Source organism: Gekko japonicus, unplaced genomic scaffold (genome assembly GCF_001447785.1).
Source record: "Gekko japonicus isolate JY-2015 unplaced genomic scaffold, Gekko_japonicus_V1.1 scaffold1603, whole genome shotgun sequence".
Lineage (NCBI taxonomy): Eukaryota > Metazoa > Chordata > Lepidosauria > Squamata > Gekkonidae > Gekko > Gekko japonicus.
This window is the reverse complement of record NW_015176021.1, coordinates 362338-383696: the sequence shown is the minus strand read 5'-3', so window position 1 is coordinate 383696 and position 21359 is coordinate 362338. Positions and strand designations below refer to the sequence as shown.

General features: G+C 49.8%; 1 protein-coding gene across 1 annotated transcript in view; it reads right to left on the bottom strand.

Annotated features, from left to right (window-relative positions):
* Positions 1-21100, bottom strand: part of SLC35F4 (solute carrier family 35 member F4) — a 54989-nt gene extending 33889 nt beyond the window's left edge. Inside the window, exons 1-2 of the mRNA XM_015426586.1 lie at positions 21025-21100; positions 2253-2441 (exon numbers count right to left, since the gene is read on the bottom strand). Coding sequence (XP_015282072.1) covers positions 2253-2441; positions 21025-21100 — 265 coding nt within the window. The remainder of the gene's footprint in view (positions 1-2252; positions 2442-21024) is intronic.
* Between the last annotated feature and the right edge of the window lie 259 nt (positions 21101-21359).

Here is a 21359-nt window from a genome sequence, read left to right as displayed (position 1 = left end):
GGAAGAGCCCTGCTGGATCAGCCCATTGAGTCGAGCATCCTGTCTCACACAGTGGCCAATCAGTTCCTCTGGAGGGCCAACAACAGGGCATTGAGGCCAAGGCCTTCATTAGAACATCAGAAGAGCCCTGCTGGATCAGACCAGGGATCCATCTAGCCCAGCATCCTGTCTCACACAGCGGCCAACCAGTTCCTCTGGAGGGCCAACAAGAGGGCAGAGAGGCCGAGGCCTTCATTAGAACATCAGAAGAGCCCTGTTGGATCAGACCAGGGATCCATCTAGTCCAGCATCCTGTCTCACACAGTGGCCAGCCACCTCTGGAGGGCCAACAACAGGGCATTGAGGCTGAGGCCTTCATTAGAACATCAGAAGAGCCCTGCTGGATCAGACCAGTGGTCCATCTAGCCCAGCCTCCTGTCACACACAGAGATACAGAGACCAGAAACTGCACACATGAGGCCACATCATAGATCTAGGCAGGAGCCCTGCAATATTGGCCATTTTATTCTCAGTCCCTTTCCTCATAATTCCCAGCATCGGGTCAGACTTTCTCACCGCCGCTGCACATTAAGTCGACATTTTCATCAAGAAAAAGGAAGAGGAGGTGGAGAAGGAGGGTTGGATTTATACCCTGTCCTTCACTCGGAGTCTCGGAGCGGCTTATAATCTCCTTTCTCTTACCCTCCTCGCAACCCTGTGAGGTCGGTGGGGCTGAGGGAGCTCTTTCAAGGACTGCCCTTGAGAGAACAGCTCTGAGGGAACTGTGACTGACCCAAGGTCACCCAGTTGGCTGCATGTGGAGGCGGAGTGGGGAATCAAACCTGGTTCTCCCAGATTAGAGCCCGCCACTCTTAACCACTACACCAAACTGGCTCAGCCTCTCCACTTTAACAGTTACACACTCGCAGTAGAAGAAAGAAAGCCAGGGTGGGCTTCGGTCTGAAGAAAAACACTGGTGCCTTCCTCAGCAGATCCTTAATGATCCACGATTGATTTTTGTTTTAAACACAAGTTGTTCTTCCACTGGTTTTTCTTTCTTATCCTTCTCTTCACGTCAGGCAAGCCAGTGATTTAACGGCAGAATGGAGTTGACACTCAGACGTCTCCAAGATTCAATCTGACATAAGCTCTTCCACCTCTCATGTCTAACTGGATTTAAGTCATCCTGCCGAAGCCTCCCGTCTCGACGGCTCATCTTCCGTGGGGCAGCCGATTTGCCGTGAGTGCCACATTTGACACACCTCCTTTGTGCATCGATTTCTCCTGTCAGGATTGCCGTGTTCCCCCAGGAAGCTGGTGAGGGGACTTACCGGGGGTAGGGGGGGGGAGAGAAAGGCCTAGGCCAGCTTTGTGGGCAATGTGGCGACATCACTTCCAGCAGCACCGGAAGTGATGTCATCCTGTGGCCGGCGACACAGCAATGCTCTGCTGTTTGGGCAAAAACTCTACATTGAGGTCATTGTTACCATAAAGTTTTGCCCAAATGCCAGAGAGTCCCCGCATCGCCGACGATGTGATGATGTCACTTCTGGCACACACCGGAAGTGACATCAACACACTGCCAGCAACATCCCTCTGTCTCACTGGGGGGGGGACCTCATCCGCTCCTTTTCACTGTTCCGTCTGGTATGGAGTCAGACGTCCAGCGCCTCTGGATGTGATTCAACGCATGGCCAGAGGAGAGGTAGAATTAAATCCTTTTTTATTAAGCTTGACATGCATTCAGAAGAGTTCTCACAATCAAAGCTGAATGACTGGTGAAATTCACATATTTTGTAATCTAGGTCAGTTCCCTGGCTCATGGTGAAAAGGATTGCGTGTCCCCAACTCCTTGCTGTAAAACTCATACATCCTCCCGCCTCTGTGCGGAGGAAATGACTGTTAATCAGCCAGTCAGGGATGCATTGGGATGCCTAACTAAAGACTACAATTCCCAGGGGCAAACTGCTCTTAAAGATATATGGCAGTTCTACTTAACTACAGTTAAATGCTGACTGGGGCAGCACACTGGCCTAGGACTCCTTTTGCTTCCGGAAAGCCCCCTCACTGGCCAGCTGATCAACAGCGGGGGGGAGGGGCCTCAAGGTGGGGGGGTTCTCCTGCTCCCAGGAGGGGCCTGCCAACGCTATCTCCTACCCTCCAAAATCCTCCAGGCAAAGCAAGCACACCAGCCCCACGCTCCGGTGGGATGGGGGAGCGTTTGCGCCCGAGGCACGGAACGTATCGTGCTGCCATGGCGATCGGATGCATACCTGATCTGGTCCGCCTCTCTCCTCTGCCGTGCCGGCAAAATCCCGAGGGGCTCCGACTCTGTAGCTCGAGAATGGGAGCCACAGAATCTTCAGCAGCAGTCAAAGGGGAGAGCTGCCTGCGGATGCCCCCCTGCGCATTGGGGCAGCGGGCTCCTGGCTTGCATCGGACGACAGAGGATCGGGAGGCACCTGAGGAGAAAAAGTTTGCATCAGTTTGGTGGTAAGCTCCCTGGGACGGGGGGGGGGGGGACATATAATATTTTCATATTTACCAATTTTCATTTTTCTACTGAAATATCCTAAACCTTCTTTTTTAAAAATCACCTGAAAATAAATAATTAACTGGAACCAGGGGCAAGCGAAAATTAAAAAAAAAATGGAGTTCTTTCCAACCCCACAAAGAAAAACAGCCCGCTGGGGCCAGAAAACAGAGTTCTTTGTGATCAAGGCACACAGTTTGTTCACAAGGGACGGAGCACAACAGAAGCATCTCTGCAAATGCATGCAAATGATATAAGAACATAAGAGATGCCAATGTTGAATCAGGCCAAAGGCCCATCCAGTCCAACACTCTGTGTCACACAGTACCCAAAAATGCCAGGTGCCATCAGGAGGTCCACCAGTGGGGCCAGGACATTAGAAGCCCTCCCACTGTTTTCCCCCCCCCCAAGCACCAAGATGACAGAGCATCACTTGCCCCAGAGTCCCTATCTATACCTTGTGGCTAATAGCGACTGATGGACCTCTGCTCCATATGTCTATCTAATTTCCTCTTGAAGCCGTCCATGCTTGTAGCCGCCACCACTTCCCGTGGCAGTGAATTCCAAGTGTTCATCACTCTTTGGGTGAAGAAGTACTTCCTTTTATCCGTTCTAACCCGATTGCTCAGCAATTTCATGGAGTGCCCACGATATGGATGGGTTGCGCATGCACTATAGATCCCCTGTGAAGAATGATGGGGACTCTCACATTATCCTGACTTGACTTCACTCCATTAGCCTTCCCCAATCAAGCAGGTAAATGTTGATGTGATTGTGGGTAAGGTTGCAACGGTCCAGATCCGGAACTCGAGACAAGCATGCTGAACTTGGGTCCAGTTTCTAAAGTGCAGGCCCATGACTTCATCTGAGCATGCACGGGATCTCCCTTGGAACATGTGGGAATTACAGTAAAGTGCTCCCAAACATGTGCAGAGAGCCTTTCCCTGACCGCTGAGTATCCACAGCCGGACTCCTACGAATTGGGGATTTAGGGTTTTCAAGTAGCGCTGTTAGGAGGAGGGAAACCCCCTCTCTCAAATTCCCTTTTTTAGGGACAGCCATTGATTAATGTTATTCTCTTTTTTCTCTTTTAAAAGAAGAATTTCGTTTCCCTTTGATTTCTCTTTGAAGCGAAATCAAGGCACCCTTTTGTAACTGCAGCCCTTGCCGTTGTTTTTTGTTACACATCACAGGGCGGCGCTCTGATAGGAAAGTCTGGGATGAAATTTTCTCGATACTGAGCAACTACAGAGCGAAAGGCTGAAATTTCACAAAACCTCCCTTCCTGCCCCCTCTCTCTTGGAAATTCTCTTTCATCATAACAGAATGGATTAGAAACTGTCTCCAAATTCCTTAAAAAAACAGGAAAGGGAATGAATTATTGGATTTCAAGGAGAAACTGGGTAAAGAGGAATTAAGAGAATTTCTCTTAACGACCCTGTTTGGAGGTCAGAAGATGACGCTTTAGCCCCAGCACCTTTTAAAGCAATTGTTAATTACCTGCAAGTTAAAGCAATTGTTCATTCCCCATTACTGGTGTTCATATTACCCTTCCCTGCTTATTTGTATGATGAGAACCAAGAGCCTTGAACCACAGTCCGCCGTGGTTAGCTCGCGACATGACTTCTTGCAAAATTCCGGTGGTGTTAACTTGGACCATGTTAAATTTCGCTTGATGCAGAAAAGCGTCACAACATTGGCATGGAGGGCACTGCCATGCTCTCTGGAATTAACCCAGCGGTTGTCTTCTTTGAAAATGCAACGTGCCCAAGACGGGAAGGAAAAGAGCAGTCTTTTACTCCAAGTCATGTTGACATCTTCAGGGAAATGGTTTCTTTTCTTCGTGGTGAGCGCAGGCAAACGGCGCAGCAAAGGCAGAAGATGGGAGAGTCCAACCCAGTTGGCATGGGAACAGTGCTATGATCTCTCCCAAGTCTACTTAGACTGGCAGCGGCTCTCCAGAGTCTCTTAGAGATCTTTCACATCACCTAATTCCTAGCCCCTTTTAACTGGAGATGCCAGGGATTGAACCGGATAACTTCTCCAGGCAAAGCAGATGCTCTACCACTGAGCCAGGGCCCTCCCAGAAGAAGAGGAGGAGAAGATTGGATTTATACCCCGCCCTTCACTACCCAAAGGAGTCTCAGAGCGGCTAACAAACTCCTTTCCCTTCCCCTCCCCACAACAGGCACCCTGTGAGGTAGAAGAAGAAGAGAAGAGATTGGATTTCTACCCCGCCCTTCACTACCCAAAGGAGTCTCAGAGCGGCTTATAAACTCCTTTCCCTTCCCCTCCCCACAACAGACACCCTGCTGTGAGGCAGGTGGAGCTGAGAGAGCTCTGACAGAAACTGCTCTTTTTTTCCAAGGACAGCTCTGACAGAACTACGGCTTGCCCAAGGCCATCCAGCAGCTGCAAGTGGAGGAGTGGGGAATCAAACCCAGTTCTCCCAGATTAGAGTCCGCGCACTTAACCACTACGCCAACTGGAGGAGGAGGAGGAGAATGGATTTATACCTCGCCTTCACTACCCGAGCCTTACCTACCATTGCAATGTATTTGAAAAAGTGCACTTGAAAGCTCATATTTTGAATAAAACCTTGTTGGCCTTAAAGGTACCACTGGACTCTAAATTTTTCCTCCCCACAACAGACACCCTGTGAGGCAGGTGGGGCTGAGAGAGCTCTTTCAAGAACTGCTTGGGTGAGAACAGCTCTGAATGAACTTGTCGCTGACCCAAGATCACACCAGCAGCTGCGAGTGGAGGAGTGGGGAATCAAACCCCGTTCTCCCAAATTAGAGTCCGCGCTCCTGAACACGACACCAGACTGGCTCTCAGACTGGCAGCAGCTCCTCAGGGTCTCAGGCAGAGGTCTTCCACATCATCTTCCGCCTAGCCCCTTTAGCTGGAGATGCCAGGGATCGAACCAAAGGCCTTCTGTATGCTAGACAGAGGCTCTACCGCTGACCCAGGGCCCTCCCCAAATGAGAACTCCAGTCAGACCGGCAGTAGGTCTCCAGGGTCTCAGGCAGAGATCGCGCCCATCGTTTCCCAGCCGATCCCTTTAAACTGGAAATGCCAGGGATCGAACCCACGACCTTCTGCATACCAAGTAGGTGCTTTACCACGGAGCCCCTGCCAAGCAGGAGGCTTCCCTCATCCCCTCCCTTTCTGCCTCCAGTCCTCCAATCCTCCTGATTGTGCAAAATATATATATATATCCAAATCCCTTTAAAAAAAAAGAGCAAACAAATTTGATCTGCAAAGACTCTCTGCTTGATTGAAAGAGGCGGCTTCTTGTGTTTTCATTTACATTGATAATTGAAGATCTCGCGACGCGGGCGGCATCGAAACACGGCTCGCGGGGGAAATGAGGCCGAACGTGGTCTAGCCGGTACCTTCGGCACAGAACTGACAGGGCCCGTTTCTCCTCTTTCGCGTGCAAAGGGACCGTCGGCAGTGAGAAACCCCAGAGCAATCCCTTCTCAGACTCTTCAGTCTGGTGTTTCAGGCAGCACAGGACACTTGGACAGCTCCGGAGCGACGAGGTTTTTTTTATTTGCGGACGATCGGCCATAATATTCTACCCTGATGTTTGGAGAGTGGAAGCCGATCGATATTTGATTGCGGACGTCGGAAATCCACGGCTGGCATTCTTTCAAAGTGCCGTGGCAAAACGCACGGAGAGGGTCTGCTCCGAGTCTGACCCTTCAAGGTGAACGGAGACGTTCTAGCAAATTGATCTAAGGCACCTTCGCCCCCCCCCCGCCAATGGGAAGTAATTGAAGCCTGTTCCACGAGACATGTGAAATCGCCCAGCTGTTTGTATACAAAAATGAACTGCTAAGGCGGCAGCAGGTGGGAACTGAGGGCATCCTGGGATGGATGCCTAGCGGGGTCCCCAAGCTCCAGATGGGTCCTAAGGAGAGCCAGTTTGGTGTAGTGGCTAAGTATGTGGACTCTAATCTGGGAGAACTAGGTTTGATTCCCCACTCCTCCACTTGCACCCGCTGGATGACCTTGGGCAAGCCATAGTTCTCTCAGAGCTGTTCCCTCAAGGGCAGTTCTCTCAGGGCTCTCTCAGCCCCGCCTACCTCACAGGGTGTCTGTTGTGGGGAGCCCCGCCTACCTCACAGGGTGTTTGTTGTGGGGAGAGGAAGGGAAATGAGTTGTAAACCGCTCTGAGACTCTGAGTGAAGGGCGGGGTATAAATCCAGTCTCTTCTCTTCATCTCTTGGAATTCTGACTAGTCTCTAGGAAACAGAGATCACTTTCCCTGGAGAAAAGGGCTGCTCTGGAGGGCAGACTCCACATAGGCCATTTCTGCACTCTCCATGTTCACCAAGGGGTCCTCCAAGCAATTCTGCACTAAAAACGTTGATCTTTTTAATCCCGTCCCCCCCCCATTCTGCACTAAAATCAAGTTCGACCTTCTTTTTATTCCATGTTTCCCCCCCATTCTAGTGGTAGTGGTTAAGTGAGCGGACTCTAATCTCGGAGAACCGAGTTTGGTTTAGGGGTGTGCAAAAAAACAACAACAAAACCAACCGATTCGGATTTGGCGGAATCAGACAGAATCAATTTCGGCTGGCAGTAAGACTCCCGCATGTCAGTTTCGTCAGTACCAGCCATTTGGGAGTCTTTTGGCCAGCCGAATGTCAATTTCAGCCCCATTATATCCTATCGACCATTGAAGACAATGATGAAAACATAGGGTATATTCTGGGGGCTGGAGGGAAGGGGGTTTGAGGGAGAGGCTCCAAACTCGCAGGGTAGCTGCTGGACACTCTCCCCAAGATACCCACCACATTTAAAAAACATTGGACCAGGGGGTCCAATTCTACAGGCCCCCAAACAGGTTGCCCCCATCCCCTCCATTGTTCTCTATGGTGGGGGGGAGTTACTTTTCCCCACGATGCTGTTAGTGGCTCTAGGGGGGAGGGGGTTTGAGGGAGAGGCTCCAAATTTTCAGGGTAGCTTCAGGAGCCTCTCCCCACATAAACCCCCATGTCCCAACGCCATTGGACCAGTGGGCTCAATTCTATGGGCACCCAAACAGGTTACCCCCATTACCTCAATTGTTTCCAATGGGGAAACCCAGCCAGCAGCACTTAAGGCAGGCAAGCAGGCAGCACCCAGCTTCAGGGAAAGTGAAATTGGGAGGTGCTTGTTTGCCATGAGCACAAGTGGCATACTCCAGAACAAGTGGCATGGTGGTAGTGCAAGCATGCCACGGTGCCACACAGAAACCCCAAAAGACCAACAGGAACCACATTTATACAGGCCCTGCCCTGTGTACATTGATGGTGCAACCAGAAGTCCAGGGATGTAGCAGGTCAGGCCAGGTAGAGTGGGGTAGAGTTGACTCTCTCTCCCCCCTCCCAAGCAAGGAAGGTGGTGTGCAAAGCAACACCACCAACCTTGCAGGCTGCACATGCATGCAGCAATTGGCTGAAACTGGCCTCCCCCCGCCCCCTGTTGGTCTCTTGGGGTTTCTCTGTGGCACTGTGGCATGCTTGCATTGCCACAGTGCCACTTGTTCTGGAGTGTGCCACTTGTAACTTTCCTCCCCAACATAGAGAACAATGGAGGGGATGGGGGCAACCTGTTTGGGGTCCCATAGAATTTGACCCCCTGGTCCAATGTTCTTGAAACGTGGTGGGTATCTTGGGGAGAGTCTCCAGCAGCTACCTTGCATGTTTGGAGCCTCTCCCTCAAATCCCCTCCCCTCCAGCCCCCAGAATATACCCTATGTTTTTGCCATTGACTTCAATGGCCCATAGGATATAATGGGGCCGAACTGCCGCCGAATTTCGGCGGCAATTCGGCAGCAAACCGATTCAGATCAGAGAATCTGAATCGGCCTGCAGCAGCCTGAAAGGGGCCCGAATGCACATCCCTACTTTGATTCCCCACTCCTCCACTCGCACCTGCCTGGATGACCTTGGGCAAGGCATAGTTCTGATAAGAGCTGTTCTTGAAAAAGAGCAGTTTCTGTCAGAGCTCTCTTATCCCCACCTACCTGGGGAGGGGAAGGGAAAGGAGTTTGTAAGCTGCTCTGAGACACCTTTGAGTAGTGAAGGGCGGGGTATAAATCCAATCTCTTCTTCTTCATTCCCTCCCTTCAGTGGTCAGCCCGGTTTCAGCCTTCTGTGGCCCTGGGTTATTTGGATAGTGGCCCATTCTGCGTCTCGCATTCGCGCCGTTGTTTTACCAAACCCACACTTGAACAGAAAAGGATGCAACTCAAAACCACATTCGGATAGCCCGGGCCAACACCGTACTGACTGCAGAGTCACCCCTGAATGGCTGCAAAATGGCCATAAATGTATGCAGGTGATACCATAAAACCAAGAGATCAAAGGAAGTGAAACTGGCATGCAGTCTGGACACTGCCATAAAATCCTACAGTCTCTCAAAGTGAAAGTGGCATGCAATGTAGAGGGGGAATTTCTGTTCCAATGTGGGTTTGGTAAAATGAATGAGAGATGCAGAATGGGCCTTAAACTGCCTCAGCACGAACACTGAGACCGATTTCACACAAGAGCTGCGCCTCCCTTTGCCCCGCTTCTGTTGGTCAATGTCCCACTCGAAGCTGCGCAGCCGCATTTTGACCCGCGGCTTTGCCCGATTCTCCTCGCGGTTTCGTGTTCCTCAAAAAACAGGATCACAAAACTGCGGGGAAAATCGGGCGAAGCCGCGGGTCAAAATGCGGCCGTGCGGCTTCAAATGGGAAATTGACCAATAGAAGCGGGGCAAAGGGAGGCGCGACCGCGGCGCAGCTCTTGTGTGAAATCGGTCAGAGAAAATCTGGAGTGGCAGGCAAATGCAGACAGGACCATCGTTCGATATTATGGTTCAGTGCAATTGGTGTGGGGGGGAGTGCTATCAAGTCACAGGCCACTTATGGATACCCCAAAGGGTTTCCAAGGCAAGGCAATGCCAAGGCAGTCGGTTTCAGTTGGGAAGGTGCCACAACAGGGGACAGTAAAAGCCCACCCCCCCAATTACGCAGGCCTCAATAAAAATCACACTACTTTCCTGCCTTGGGTTGCTGACAGACATAGAGAGAGAGAGAAAAACCTCCTATAACACGAATAAAGGCTTAATACGTTGTTCTTTAACAAATGATATTATTTACCTTACTGCCCCCGCAAAATTTTTAGTTGCTTGTCTTCACCCATTAAATCTCCGTTAGAGGGAATTTTTTTTCTCCAGACTGTGGGTATGCATAAGAACATAAGAAGAGACCTACTTGATCAGACCAGTGGTCCATCTAGTCCAGCATCCTGCCTCTCACAGTGGCCGACCTATTCCTCTGGATGGCCAAAAGCAGGGCAGAGAGGCCGAGGCCTTCATAAGAACATCAGAAGAGCCCTGCTGGATCAGACCAATACATCCTGTCTCCCATAGTGGCCAATCAGTTCCTCTGGAGGACCAACAAGAGAAGAAGGCATAGAGGCTGAGGCCTTCATTAGAACATCAGAAGAGCCCTGCTGGATCAGACCAGGGGTCCATCTAGTCCAGCATCCTGCCTCTCACAGTGGCCGACCTATTCCTCTGGATGGCCAAAAGCAGGGCAGAGAGGCCGAGGGCTTCATAGGAACACAAGAAGAGGCCGGCTGGATCAGACCAGGGGTCCATCTAGTCCAGCATCCTGCCTCTCACAGTGGCCGACCTATTCCTCTGGATGGCCAAAAGCAGGGCAGAGAGGCCGAGGGCTTCATAGGAACACAAGAAGAGGCCGGCTGGATCAGACCAGGGGTCCATCTAGTCCAGCATCCTGCCTCTCACAGTGGCCGACCTATTCCTCTGGATGGCCAAAAGCAGGGCAGAGAGGCCGAGGGCTTCATAGGAACACAAGAAGAGGCCGGCTGGATCAGACCAGGGGTCCATCTAGTCCAGCATCCTGCCTCTCACAGTGGCCGACCTATTCCTCTGGATGGCCAAAAGCAGGGCAGAGAGGCCGAGGGCTTCATAGGAACACAAGAAGAGGCCGGCTGGATCAGACCAGGGGTCCATCTAGTCCAGCATCCTGCCTCTCACAGTGGCCGACCTATTCCTCTGGATGGCCAAAAGCAGGGCAGAGAGGCCGAGGTATTCATTAGAACATCAGAAGAGCCTTGCTAGATCAGATCAGTGGTCCATCTAGTCCAGCATCCCGTCTCACACAGGGGCCAACCAGTTCCTCTGGAGGGCCAACAACAGGGCAAAGAGGCCGAGGCCTTCACTAGAGCATCAGAAGAGCCCTGCTGGATCAGACCAGTGGTCCATCTAGTCCAGCATTTTGTCTCACACAGCCAGTTCCTCTGGAGGGCCAACCACAGGGCAGAGAGGCCGAGGCCTTCACTAGAGCATCAGAAGAGCCCTGCTGGATCAGACCAGGGGTCCATCTAGTCCAGCCTCCCATCTCACACAGTCGCCAGCCAGTTCCTCCGGAGGGCCCACAACAGGGCAGAGAGGCCGAGGCCTCCCCCTGAGACGGCCTCCTGGCCTCTGGGATTCAGAGGGGAGGGGCTTCAATAGGGTCTAATGCCAGGCAGTCCACCTTCCAAGTCAGCCATTTTTTCCCCAGGCGGACTGACCTCTGTCTCCTGGAGATCAGTTGTAATGCCAGGAGATCTCCAACCACCAACTGGAGGATGGCGACCCTATGTGATGAAACACATCATTTGGCCATAAGGCCCTTTTAACTTTCTCAGCGAACATTATATCAGGTTGTCAGCTTTGGTTCGGGGATTACCTGGAGATTTCGGGTGTGCATCGTGAGGAGGGCGGGGATTGGGGAGTGGAGGCTACAATGCCATAGAGTCCACCCTCCAGAACAGTCGTTTTCTGTGTGGGAACTGATTTCTGCTAGAACAGATAAAACGTTCTGTTAGAACGGATAAAAGGAAGTCCTTCTTCACCCAAAGAGTGATTAACACTTGGAATTCACTGCCACAGGAAGTGGTGGCGGCTATAAGCATGGGCAGCTTCAAGAAGGAACTGGATAAACATATGGAACAGAGGTCCATCAGTGGCTATTAGCCACAAAGTCTGGGGCAAGTGATGCCCTGTATTCTTGGTGCTTGGGGTGGTGGTGGTCAACAGTGGGAGGGCTTCTAATGTCCTGGCCCCACTGCTGGACCTCCTGATGGCACCTGGTGTTTTTGGCCACTGTGTGACACAGAGTGTTGGACTGGATGGGCCTATGGCCTGATCCAACATTGGCGTCTCTTATGTTATTATGCTGCCTGGAGGTCGCTTGTAATACTGAGAGATCCGCACCTGAAGGGAACTCTTAACATTCTATGTGGTACCCTGAGAGCCAGTTTGGCGTCGTGGTTAAGTGCGCGGACTCTAATCTGGGAGAACCAGGTTTGATTCCCCACTCCTCCACTTGCAGCGGTTGGATCTTATTTTTTATTTATTTTATGTTATTCGATTTATATACCCCCCTCCCCAATGGACGCAGGGCGGTGTGCAACAGCTAAGTATACAATGAAAACAATGCTAAAATGAAAATTTGCACATAAAACCATGAAACACCGTATAATTATAAAAATTGTCAGATGACTAGTCGGAACAGGCCCGATGGACAAAAAACGTAGGGCCAGAAAAGCTGGGGGGGGACGGGGACGTCTGCTGCCTCAACCAAATGTCTGGCGGAAGAGCTCCATCTTGCAGGCCCTGCGGAACTGCAATGACCTTGGGCAAGCCATAGTTCTGATAAGGGCAGTCCTCGAAACAGCTCTCTCAGCTCTGCCTACCTCCCAGGGTGCCTGGTGTGGGGAGGGGGAGGGAAAGGAGTTTGTAAGCCGCTCTGAGACTCCAAGTGAAGGGCGGGGTATAAATCCAATCTCCTCCCCTCCTCCTCCTAAGTTACCATCCCTCCCTTTTATATTCACTGCACCTATTTGTTTAGCTTTTTATCCACATTTCCAAGACTGCAAACATCTCTTCCAAACATACATTCATCCCAGTTCAATGGATCCTTTTCGGTCTCTCTCTTTTGGCTGCAAGTTTCCCCTGCCGTCAGCCTGTTCTTCTCCGGCTCCCATTCAGCCCTCCTCCCCGGCTGTTGTGCGCCAATGAAGCAGACTGATTTTATGAATGAGCCCCACAGCCGTCTGGGTTCAAAAGCCTGATTTGTGAATGAATAGAGGGTTGCCGCTTCACTGGGATTCCAAAGCGGAGGCTGAAAGAGGCTTACCGAAAGTGTTGCTTTCCTCTCTCATTCCTGACACTTCAGTGCCACACATACAGATTGCGAAGGGATAGAGTGAGATGATAATACTAATAATCTGCTCAGACCACCTGTGAACAACAATTCCAGGGGCAAAAATACAATATCCAGTGCACAAGCTACGGATGACCCATGCTTTCTAAGGGAGAGAGAGACACAAAACAAGTTTCTCTAGCATTCTTAAGTCTTCACTGCAATAGAATCATCGTCATCGATATATCTGATGCTCAACAATGCCAAATATGTGGATACTTAAATCCGGAGACTCAAGCCAGGAACAGATGAGTCAGATCTTTCTACAGTCCTGAGAAATGCCTCAGGTATGCAGAAAAATCTGAATGTTTTAAAAAACCCACACTCGGGTTAACACACACAGACCAATAACAGAAGCAAGTGCCTGTAGAGTTAAGAACCAAATGCCTTCTGTAGCCATTGCTAGGCAACCACAACAGTATTGCCTATTGAAGCCTTGGTTTCTGTCCATTAAAGTTCCTCTGGAGGTCCAACAGCAGGCCATAGAGGCCTTCCATGGATGTTGCCTCCTGGCTCTGGGATTCAGAGGCTTAGTGCCTCTGTGTGAGACAGGATGCTGGGCTAGATGGACCACTGGTCTGATCCAGCAGTGCTCTTCTGATGTTCTTATGAAGGTCTCAGCCCTCCATGTCGTATTGTCAGCCCTCCAGAGGAACTGGTTGGCCACTGAATGAGACAGGAGGCTGGACTCAACGGGCCACTGGTCTCATCCAACAGGGCTCTTCTTATGTTCTTATGAAGGCTTTGGCCTCTCAGCCCTGCTGTTGGCCCACCAGAGGAATTGGTTGGCCACTGTGTGAAACAGGATGCTGGACTAGATGGACTATTGGTGATCCAGCAGGGCTCTTTTGACATCTATGTGCCTACTAATTCTTCCTTAATAATGGTTTCCACCACAATTTTTTTTTCAAATTTCCCGGATCTCCTCTGGAACCCTTTTTAAAGATGGGAGTGACATTAGCTACCTTCCAGTCCTCAGGAATGGAGGCAGATTTAAAGGAAAGATTACATATTTTTGTCAGGAGATCCACAAGTTCACATTTGAGTTCTTTCAGAACTCTCGGATGTATGCCATCCGGGCCTGGTGATTTATCAGTTTTTAAGTTGTCTATCAGTTTTAGGACCTCCTCTCTCGTCACCTCAATCTGACTCAGGTCTTTCAACACCCCTCCCGAAATCAGCGGTTCTGGAGTGGGCAAGCACTTCTCATCTTCCACAGTGAAGACAGAGGCAAAAAATGCATTTAGCTTCTCAGTCCTTTCCCCATCATCCTTCAGTACTCCTTTTACCCCTTGGTCATCCAAGGGCCCCACTGCCTCCCTGGCTGGTTTCTTGCTTCTAATGTATTTGAAGAAAGTTTTATTGTTGGTTTTTACGTTTTTTGCTATATGCTCCTCATATTCCCTTCTTGCCTGCCTGACCGCAGACTTGCATTTTATTTGCCATAGCCTGTGTTCCGTTTTATCAGCCTCACTGTGACTCGCTTTCCACCGCTTAAAGGAATCCTTTTTACCTTTTACAGCTTCCATTACTTTGTTTGTTAACCATGCAGGCTTTCCACTATACCTGTTTGTGCCTTTCCTAACCTGCGGAATATATTTTATTTGAGCTTCTAGAATTGTAGTTTTAAATACTTTCCAAGCTTCCCCAATGGTTTTGACCCTTTCTACTTCTCCTTTCAGTTTCCTCCCCACATGTCCCCTCATATCAGAGAAGTTACATCTTTTAAAGTTAAAAGACGTTGTGTGAGTCTTTTTGGCCAATTCCCTATTTGTACAAATGTTGAACTCAACAACATTATGATCACTGTTCCCAAGTGGTGCAATCACTTTTACATCTCTCACCAGGTCTTGAGTGTTACTTAGGACCAAATCAAGGATCGACTCTCCCCTGGTAGGTTCCGTGACCATCTGCTCCATAGCACAGTCATTTAGAGTAGTAACCAAGGCCAACCCTACTTATCTCCAAGATCTGACAAGATCAGGGAAGCCTGGGCCATCTAAGGTCAGAGCACATACCCTTGTTACTGCACTAGTTATATGCTACATGCAGACTACTGTTGGTCTTAAACAGGGGCAGTTTGCAGTTCCACAAAATATCTCAGTAGGATTCAAAGCCACCTCCCCTTTTTGGTAATTCCCTGTCACAGGCAGTGGCTAAAAAGGTTCTCTAATAGCTGTCTAGAAACTCAATCTCTTTTTCTCGACTAGAACACATATTGACCCATTCAATGTGTGGGTAGTTAAAATCACCTATTACGACACAGTGTTTTTGTCTAGCTGCTATCTTTAATTCATTCATCATTTTATAATCCTCTTCTATCTTTTGATCTGGTGGGCTAGATCATTGCTAACAGGTTAGTTCTTGTTTATTCTTTTAAAGAGAGAGCCCATCTCAAAACACTGTAATGATGTTTTATTTTCTAATTCTAGATTTGAAATATGTATTCTTACTAATACATCTGATTTTACTTGTTGTCTGTAACAACAACTGTTCCCTCTAAGCTGAGTCAGTGTGAGCTAGCTCACAGTTTTTTAGCCTCCGGCTCACACATTTTCCCCTATGCTCAGGAAGGGATGGCTCCAGAGCAAACTAATTTATTCAGTAGCCAAATCGCTTCCACACAACTTGAATGCTGGTAGCTCACAAGGTAGAATTTTTGCTCAGAAGACTCCACAGCTTAGAGGGAGTGTTGGTAAATATATGGGTTATTTGATAAACTTGATGAATCTATATTTTCCCCTACCCTCACCCCCTATTCCCAGGAGTCTGTATTCTGCAGACTCTACTTTGCAAAACTGCAGCTTCCAGCTTATTTATTTATTTAATTCATTTGTAGCCCGCTTTTCTACACAGTGGAGACCCAAAGCAGCTTACCTCGGTCTCGTCTCCTCCCTTTCATCCTCACAACAACCCTGTGAGGTAGGCTAGGCTGAGAGAGGGTGACTGGCCCAAGGTCACCCAGCAAGTTTCCATGGAATGAGCGGGCATTCGAACCCAGGTCTCCCCTATACTAGTCCGACGCTCTGAACTACTACACCACACTGGTTCTCGGCTTTTGCAAGTCTGGGCGGAAACATCTCAGCTACCTTTGAGTGGGCACTCTATAGCCTTCAAGACCTGGAATTCTCAGCAACCACAGAAGATGCAGGGACATCTGCAGGGAAAAGGTGCACTTCCAAAACAGCTTTGTGCACTTTGAAAATTCAAGCATCTTGCTGTTTCCACAAAGCACTGGATACTGTGCCTTTATTATTCTATAGCAATGGCCTGTAACTGGATTTTCCTGAGTCAGCAATAGAGTCTTGTTTGGGGGGCAGCCATGGCTCAGTGGTAGAGCCTCTGCTTGGCGTGCAGAAGGTCCCAGGTTCAATCCCCAGCATCTCCAGTTAGAGGTTCAGGTAGGAGGTGATGGGAAAGACCTCTGCCTGAGACCCTGGAGAGCTACGGAGGGGGGCCGTGGCTCAGTGGAAGAGTCTCTGCTTGGCGTGCAGAAGGTCCCAGGTTCAATCCCCAGCATCTCCAGTTAGAGGTTCAGGTAGGAGGTGATGGGAAAGACCTCTGCCTGAGACCCTGGAGAGCCACGGAGGGGGGCCGTGGCTCAGTGGAAGAGCCTCTGCTTGGCATGCAGAAGGTCCCAGGATCTCCAGTTAAAAGGATCTGGTAGGAGGCGATGTGGAAGACCTCCGTCTGAGACTCTGGAGAGCCCTTGCTAAGCTGAGAAGACAATGCTGCTCTTGATGGACCAAGGGTCTGATTCCATATCAGGAAGTTTCATGCACACTCAGTCGTTGCCGCAGGTGAGCTGATGGCGCCATCTCCAATGACGAGTGAGTGCAGGCTCTATAGACATCCAGACATTAAGGAAGGTACCGGTGAGCAACGCGGCCTCGGCGTTCATCTGCAACAGTCTGAAGAAGTATCTGAAGAAGTGTGTGTGCACACAAAAGCTTATGCCTAGAATTAAAGTTTTGTTAGTCCCCTGGGCTCAAACGTTGTTGAAGCACATACTAGTGCGCAGTTCCAAGATTCCCTGGTTATCCCATTCTTCTGTAGCTTTGGTGACGCCCTAGTTCCGCCGTTTCTTTTTAATGGGGAAACTCCATCTCGGCCTGGTGGAACTGTCTGCCGGCAGACATCTGTGCCCTGTGGGAGTTACTACTTTTCTGCAGGGCTTGCAAGGCAAAGATGTTCTGCCAGGCCTTTGGTTGAGGACAGTGGTGGGGGGAAATATTAAATCTGGCACTCTCATGTATTTCCCCATCCCTTGTAACCCCTCCCCCCAAGTAGAAGAAGAGATTGGATTTATACCCGGCCCTTCACTCAAAGTCTCAGAGCAGCTTACGATCTCCTTCCCTTCCCCTCCCTACAACAGACACCCTGTGAGGTAGGTGGGGATGAGAGAGCTCTGACAGAAACTGCTCTTTTTCCAGAACAGCTCTGACAGAACCTGTAACTGGCCCAAGGTCATCCAGCAGCTGCAAGTGGAGGAGTGGGGAATCAAACCCCGTTCTCCCAGATTAAAGTCCACGCACTTAACTACTACACTACACCAAACTGGCTACACCAAAGTAGACCAGGGAGCTGAATTTTTTTCCTTCCACCTTCTTGTATATGTACTTTGTTGTTTTCATCTACTGTTCTTCACTTAGGTGGTTTTAAGCTTGTTTTTAACTTGGATTTTTTTTTTTGTATACTACTCTGTTGTGGAGCTGTGGTGGCTCAAGTGGTTAAGACGCTGAACTGCAGGCTGTGGAAGGTCGGTAGTTCAGCAGTTCGAGACCCGGGTTGCCGCATGACAGAGTGAGCTCCCATCTCTAGTTCCAGCTCCTGCCAACCTTGCAGTTCGAAAGCAAGAAATTGCAAGTAGATAAATAGGTACCACTTCGGTGGGAAGGTAACAGAGTTCCGTGCGCCTTGGTGTTTAGTCATGCCGACCACATGACCACGGAAACGTCTTCGGACAGCGCTGGCTCTTCGGCTTTGAAACGGAGATGAGCACCGCAACCCTAGAGTCGGATTCGACTGGCTTTCGAGCAAGGGAACCTTTACCTTTACCTTTTACTCTGTTGTAAGCCGCCCTGATCCCTACCTGTAGGGAAGGGCGTCTTAGTAAATCTAATCTAATAAAAATAAATAATAAATCCCAGGCCAAGAATGCCTTTAAAGGTCCAGAAACTGGTCGAGAAACTCAATGGAACCCCACACAGGTCCCCATACCATTCAGCATGGGAAGGAGACATGGCTCAGTGGCAGAGCCTCTGCTTGGCATGCAGAAGGTCCCAAGGTTCAATCCCCGGCATCTCCAATTAAAAGGATCAAGTAGTAGGTGATGTGAAAGACCTCAGCCTGAGACCCTGGAGAGATGCTGCCGGTCTGAGCAGACAATATCGACCTTGATGGACCAAGGGTCTGATTCTGCATTACGGTCGCTTCATGTGCTCAGCATCTGTCCCCACTGAAAGAGAGTCGTCATCAAACACATAAAACAAAATGGAAATAAACACTCCCCTTGAGAGTCTTGTGAGATGACGCGAAGCTACTGGCTCTGGCATTTGAGCTGGGATGACTCTTTCACACACGTGAGTGGCCACGTGGCCTGCCATCGAGGGACGCGCCGGCTGGCATGAACCAGCACTCGACAACGGGTCACAATACCGATAGCGGTGTCTGTGTAAAAACGCTGACCGAGAAAGTAATATTTGGGGGCTGGCATTTCTGGAGGCGTAAAATTGGTCGACTTTTTTGGCGCTGGCTGAAAGAGCCCCTCGGTTTTCAGTCTTGCGTCAGGAAACGCCACAGCCAGAGCAAGAAGGACGCACCAAAGGAGTCCCCAGGGTGTCTGTTTTATTTATTTTATTTATTTATTTTTGCTATTTCTATCCCGCCCTACCCAGTAGCTCAGGGCGGCTAACAACAGTGTTTAAAACAGTAAAACAATAAAACAATTTTACATATATACTAAAACTGGTGCTTCAAATCTATACAATCTATACATTATACAAGATACTCAGCGGCTCATATTTGCGACCCATGAACTTAGTAGTGGAGGCGCCCCAACACACTCAAACTAAACCACCTCCATGGAATCTGGTAGGTGGACGGTACATTGAAGATGGTATAGCGATGGTGGTGGCGGCGGCTCCCTGCATTCCGTCTCCTCGGACATTTAGTTTTTGCCCTAAGCAGTGATCACCCTTCCTACGGATTATGCTGACTTTGGAAAGACAGCCAGCATGGTATAGTGGTTAGAAGGAAGGACTATGAACACATGGAGCTGCCTTAGACAGAATCAGAACTTTTGGTCCATCAAAGTCAGTATTGTCTACTCAGACGGGCAGTGGCTCTCCAAGGTCCCTGATAAAGACTCTTTCGAAACACCTCTTACCCAGTCCTTAAGATACTGAGTATTGAACCTGGGACCTTCCGCATGCCAAGTGGATGCTCCACCACTCAGCCACAGCCCCCCTTCCCTGACAATCTTGAACACATGAAGCTGCCTTATACTGAATCAGACCCTCAGTCTATTAAATTCAGTAGTGTCTACTCAGACTGGCAGCTGCTGTCCAGGGTCTCATGTGGAGGTCTTTCACATCACCTACTGCCAGATCCTCTTAACTGGGGATGCTGGGGACTGAACCCGGGACCTTCTGCATGCCAAGCGGAGGCTCTACCATTGAGCCATGGCCCCTCTCACAGACCGGGGAAACCCAAATTACAATCCCTGCTCAGCCATGATGTTCAGTGGCTGTCCTCAGGCCAGTAACTCAGCCTGATCTATCTCACAGAGGTGTCGTGAGGTTAAAACGGGAGAGGGAGAAACCGTGCCCCGGACTCCTTGGAGGAAGGGTAGGGTGAAAACAAGACCCAAACACTCCAATGTCTCTCTCATACACAGATCTCCCGCGAATTGTTCCTGGAATGCCCCCTAACTCAGATCTGCTTGTGTCAGAACAGGAGTCCTCAACCTTTTTCAGCCCCTGTGGGCACCTTTGGAATCTGAGAGGGAGCGGTGAACACCAGCCCCAAATGGCCACCGTAGGAGCTGGGGGTCAAACCTAAAAATGTCAGCCACAGGAGGCGGAGCCAAATGGAATACCTCCCGCTTCGTACTTCCTGAGAAGAAGGAAAGCCTGAAGGGGAAATGGAACCACAGGCGCCCTTAGGGAAGTCCTCGCTTTCTGGACCCTCCAGTGAAAGACCAATTGGAATGAGAACAGCCAATAAGAAGGGCTCCATGTTGGGGAACCCTGGGTTAGAACACCAGAGGTGCCCTCCTGGATCTGATTAGTGGCCCAGGAAGCCTAGCCTTCTGTTCCAACCCAGTACAGATGCCACATGCCACTCCAATTGATTCACGTACGCAAGTGAAACTTCCTTCCCCACAGGGCCCCTTGAACGAGAACAGGAAAGGACACTCCTAGCTTATCTAGTTCGGGAAGCACGTAGATCTATGGTCTTGGCCGTGGCTCAGTGGTAGAGCATTTCCTTGTCATGCAGAAGGTCCCAGGTTCAATCCCCAGCATCTCCATTTAAAAGGACCAGGTAGGAGGTGATGGGAAAGACCTCTGCCCCAAGGCCCCGAAGAGCCGCTGCCCGGTCTGAGTAGACAATACTGACCTTGATGGACCAACAGTCATTATAAGGCAGCTTTAGGGTCATAACGAATAATGGAGGACCAACAGAACACTACCAAAACAGGTAAACAAAAAGCACATGAAAGGCCGAAACAAGAGCATTCTCAGTCTCTTTAAGAACTTGTCTCCTACCTAGTCAAACTGACATGCCTGCAGGGGGCCATTTAAGGAAATGTTCTCCTCCTTTCCATCTTTAACTACCAGACGGTCGGGCTAAGTAGCTAATCCTCGCTGAGTGCCACAACACAGATAAAACACTTCAAGCAGAGAAACATTAAGGACTTTCTACTGAAATGCTGTTCGAAGCCCGAAAGCTGGTTCGATAGCACTTTGCAAGCCGACAACGAAAAAGACGCATAACTTTTCGGCGCAGTCTCTCCCCCTCCCACCCCGAGACTGTTCTCTTTATCGGCGGAGGGGGGAACCCAGACATTTTGGACAGCGAACCCAAACAACAAAAATAATACCTTGACATTCATTCCAAGCTTTTTGGAAATGCTTCTTTCATTTTCATTTTTTTTTAAAGATCGGCCTGGAAAAATTAATCAGAATCTGCCCGAAGTTAATTTCAGCCCGAAGGGAAGATACGTAAGGAAAAAAATATATACATTTACCGTCTGCTCTAGGTGCATTTAACGTGGCAATACTGAAAGACTCTAATGGTGCGACTCTTGCGGTGTGCTTCTTCATTCTCCGGAAGGGTTCTCAGAGATGTTGTGTTCTCGTCTCCTTTGGCCACGACATTGTTGTTTTGGTTGCGCCCCCCCCTCCCCAATGCCAGAAGATACCTCTCTGCTGTGTCTAGAGATGCCGGTCTGAAGATGCTGCAGCCAGCTAGGAGGGCAGGACTGCCGTTTCCCCGGGAAACCATTAGCAACAGATTCAAACAATGCTTGACCTCAGCCAAGACTTTTCTCCTCGCTTTCAATTGTTGGGCATCGCCAGCGGT